Source organism: Quercus robur, chromosome 2 (genome assembly GCF_932294415.1).
Source record: "Quercus robur chromosome 2, dhQueRobu3.1, whole genome shotgun sequence".
Lineage (NCBI taxonomy): Eukaryota > Viridiplantae > Streptophyta > Magnoliopsida > Fagales > Fagaceae > Quercus > Quercus robur.
Window position 1 is genome coordinate 51,656,060 of NC_065535.1, and position 3,310 is coordinate 51,659,369.

The 3,310-nt window shown below is 36.8% G+C and overlaps 1 protein-coding gene across 1 annotated transcript; it reads right to left on the minus strand.

Moving 5' to 3' along the window:
- Positions 1-1,235: 1,235 nt before the first annotated feature.
- On the minus strand, positions 1,236-2,722 carry LOC126713933 (AP2/ERF and B3 domain-containing transcription factor RAV1-like). The gene has a single exon (XM_050413896.1). It carries the CDS (start codon positions 2,259-2,261, stop codon positions 1,257-1,259), a length of 1,005 nt encoding a protein of 334 aa, XP_050269853.1. The 5' UTR covers positions 2,262-2,722; the 3' UTR covers positions 1,236-1,256.
- Between the last annotated feature and the right edge of the window lie 588 nt (positions 2,723-3,310).

The window sequence follows — 3,310 nt, forward strand, 5'->3', positions numbered from 1 at the left end:
TTGGCATCTATTGTTAAAGGGCTAAATCTTGTCTTCCTTAGATGGAGGTAACCCCTCCTTATCTTTCTAGGTTATTCCCGTTCTGGTTGTACATGTAGCATATTTTTGTTTCAAAAACTCTGTTGATTATACTTAAAAAAGAAAAAAAGAAAAAGAAAAGTGATACTGTTACTATAGACAATTGATTAAAAGTGGCCATTTATTTGGTTATATAATTATTTTGCATTTATTTTTAGAGACAGTGGAATTAAACATGTTAATTAGAGAGTTAATAAAGAGCATTGGAGAGGATAAAACCAAAGCAGATAGATCCGTTCTCTGAGACATTACCACACGTGACGGTAGTAAGTAAGTGGACTATATAGATAAAACAACGGAAGTAGAAAAAGGTAGATGGACGGGCCCTCCGTAGTGGACGGGTTCAAGTTAAATGAATGTAGGGGAGACGGGTAGTAGAGCCACGTGGCATCTACATGGCCTAAGTGGTCTCCAGAAACCTCAAATGGAAATATCTTATGCCCTACGATTAACCCTAATCAATGAAATCTCTGTATGGCAAGAATCCCATGAAATACGTGTATGTATGGAAATCTTCCTTATATGGAAACATCTTCTCCGCCAAGAAAACTAAGGTCGGCTCTACACTACTATAAAAACCCAAAACCCCTAGAAACCAAGGTACGCATAATTTACCCCAATTCTGACACTCTAAAGTTGTGAAGAAAGTTCTCTCACTTAACCTTCGGAGAGTCTTTGGCTGGTACCACACTGATACTCTCTTGAGGTCTTCTTTTTCTGTGTTGTGCAGGTGTAGTTTTGATCACGTGAGGACTATGTGACTTATTGACGTTTTTTGACATTATCAAGCATAACTTTAAATAGAGCAGAATCACATAAGAGTTTTATAGCTAAATTGACATCCCCCAGGTTTGAATCCCTTATCCCCTGTTATATTTATCAAATTATTTGAAAGAAGAGAGAGTAAAATGATATAAAAGATTAAATGTAATCGATCTTGATTAATTCATTAAGAATTTATAGTTGATTTCGAAATTTTGGGACTAAAACTTGATTTTTTATTGTTATATATTTGTTTTGTTTGAAAAAAAAAAAAAAAAAAGAGGGAGAAAAGAGAAAACAACCCCCTTATGATCTTTTACATTCTAACTTCAACAGAACTTGTAGAGTTTGTAGAGGTGAAATACATATATATATATATATATATATATATATATATATATTTTTTTTTTTTTTCTTTATATATTATTAGTTACAAAACTACTTGTAGGTGTCTCTAAAATGTTGACACCAAATAACCTAACCACCTTAACAGCTTGAATAGTGGCTGATGACTTTACCTTATCAAGCACTTCCGCAAAACTAGATCCATTTCGCGGCCTCCATCCTATGAAGAACTTCTTATCAGGCCCCATTGATCTCTGAAAGCTAACTCTATCCCCAGCTTTCAGGTTCTTCTCCTTCACAAATTTGCTCCACCCTTTTGTTAAAACATAGCTCTGACTACTACTCCAATAGCAATATCTAAACCTCCACACCTTCCCAATACTATCTTCAAAATTCAACAGCACACCCTTTGCAGCACTTTCAGTAGGCAATGGAAAATACTTCTCGGCTTGCTGTTTAGGAATAACCAAGCGGTTAAGTTTCCCTACATCACTTGGTGTCACCACCTTCTCAAAAAGGTACTCTTTTGCTACATCAAATAGCTCAGACTCAGACACAGGTGTGTCCATGAGCCAGTTATCTCTATTTCTTTTTCTAGTGCCATGACTCGCACAAATATTGTACTCACTTTGCTCAAGCTCATGTGTATAAGAGTGTTTCCGGAGCATGTCCACAATTTCATCCTTTGAATGAGAATTCAAGAAATACAATTCATTGGCATCTTTGTGAGGCTCCAAAGTGTGCTGGAGATTTGTGATGGCATTGTGGCCACGAAACCTTAGTGCTGCAATGTCATAGGCCTTAGCGGCTTGTTCTTCCTCATCGAAAGTTCCTAACCACACGCGTTGATGCTTGTCGTATATTTGTGCTCCCCATCTGCCGTTGGGTTGAGGAACTACTCCCTTGTATTTGGAAGATGGTAACTTTTTCGAATCCGCTTCGATACCAATTTCTGAGTTTGATTTAGCACTACTCCCACTACCCATTTGGCATGAGTTCTCCATGGACCTTTTCACAGTAAAACTTGAAGATGTTATTGACCCACTTGTGCTCTCATCTAAGCAGATCATGGCCATTTTTAAACACAGATATGTCTACAAAGTAAAAGTTAAAAGTGGAAAGAAAGAAAGGTTTATTATAAGAAAAACCTAAAGTTGGGTTAATTGAAGGTGATAATTAGGAAAGAGTGATGGATATTTGGTGTGTTGGTGTTGGTGTTGGGTTAACTTATAGGATGGTGGAAATGAGATAGTTCATGGTTATGAAGTGAACATGTTGGTGGTTATAAGCATTCCTTTATGATGTGTATTGAGTTGTGGGAATTGTATGAAAAGTTGGTCCCACTTGGGCAAGTTGATGGGATACACATGAGCGTAGCCAGACCTTGTTTTTTGCAAATTCATCCCCCCTGGGAACTAGATCAACCTGACCAATGCCTTTTTCTTTCTTTATTTCTTTCTATTTACATGTCCAAGACCAAGAGGAATATGTGACCCCTTTTTCTCGGACTTTTTCTTTGCCCCCACACCAAATACTTCTTTTTTTGCTGAATCCCACACCAAATACTTCATCAAGCTTATCTATATTTCAGTTTATGGGTGACTCTGATCGAAGAAGAGTTTTCTCCAACATAAATGGGGCTGGGTTGAAATTCCCTAGGTCATAAGTGGCATGGTCTAATTGGCCATCCCACACAAGGGTTTGTCTTATTGTCCAGGTTCAAAATTGGTATCTGTTAAAAATCATTATTACAAAATCCACAACCAACAATGGCAGGTTATCCCAATTGGGCCAAATCAGTTTTGGTTTGTTTGTCTGTTCAGTTCATGCACTAGAACATAATAATTATGATTTAACATGTTTATTTTATTTTTTTTGCAAAGTAAATGATTTAACGTGTTTAAATTGGAAGTAAAGTTAAATGTAAAAAAAAAAAAAATATGATGCTTGTCAATTGTCATGCACTACTTGCAAAGATTAACATCACCAACCTATCCCATCCATTTTTGGCTTGATCCAGATTTCACCTATAATCTTATAGATCATCAACATATATGGACACACTGGCGCTGGAGATTGTCTTTATGCTTTCTTTCGTGGAAGCTGCGGCCAGCGAATATGTTGT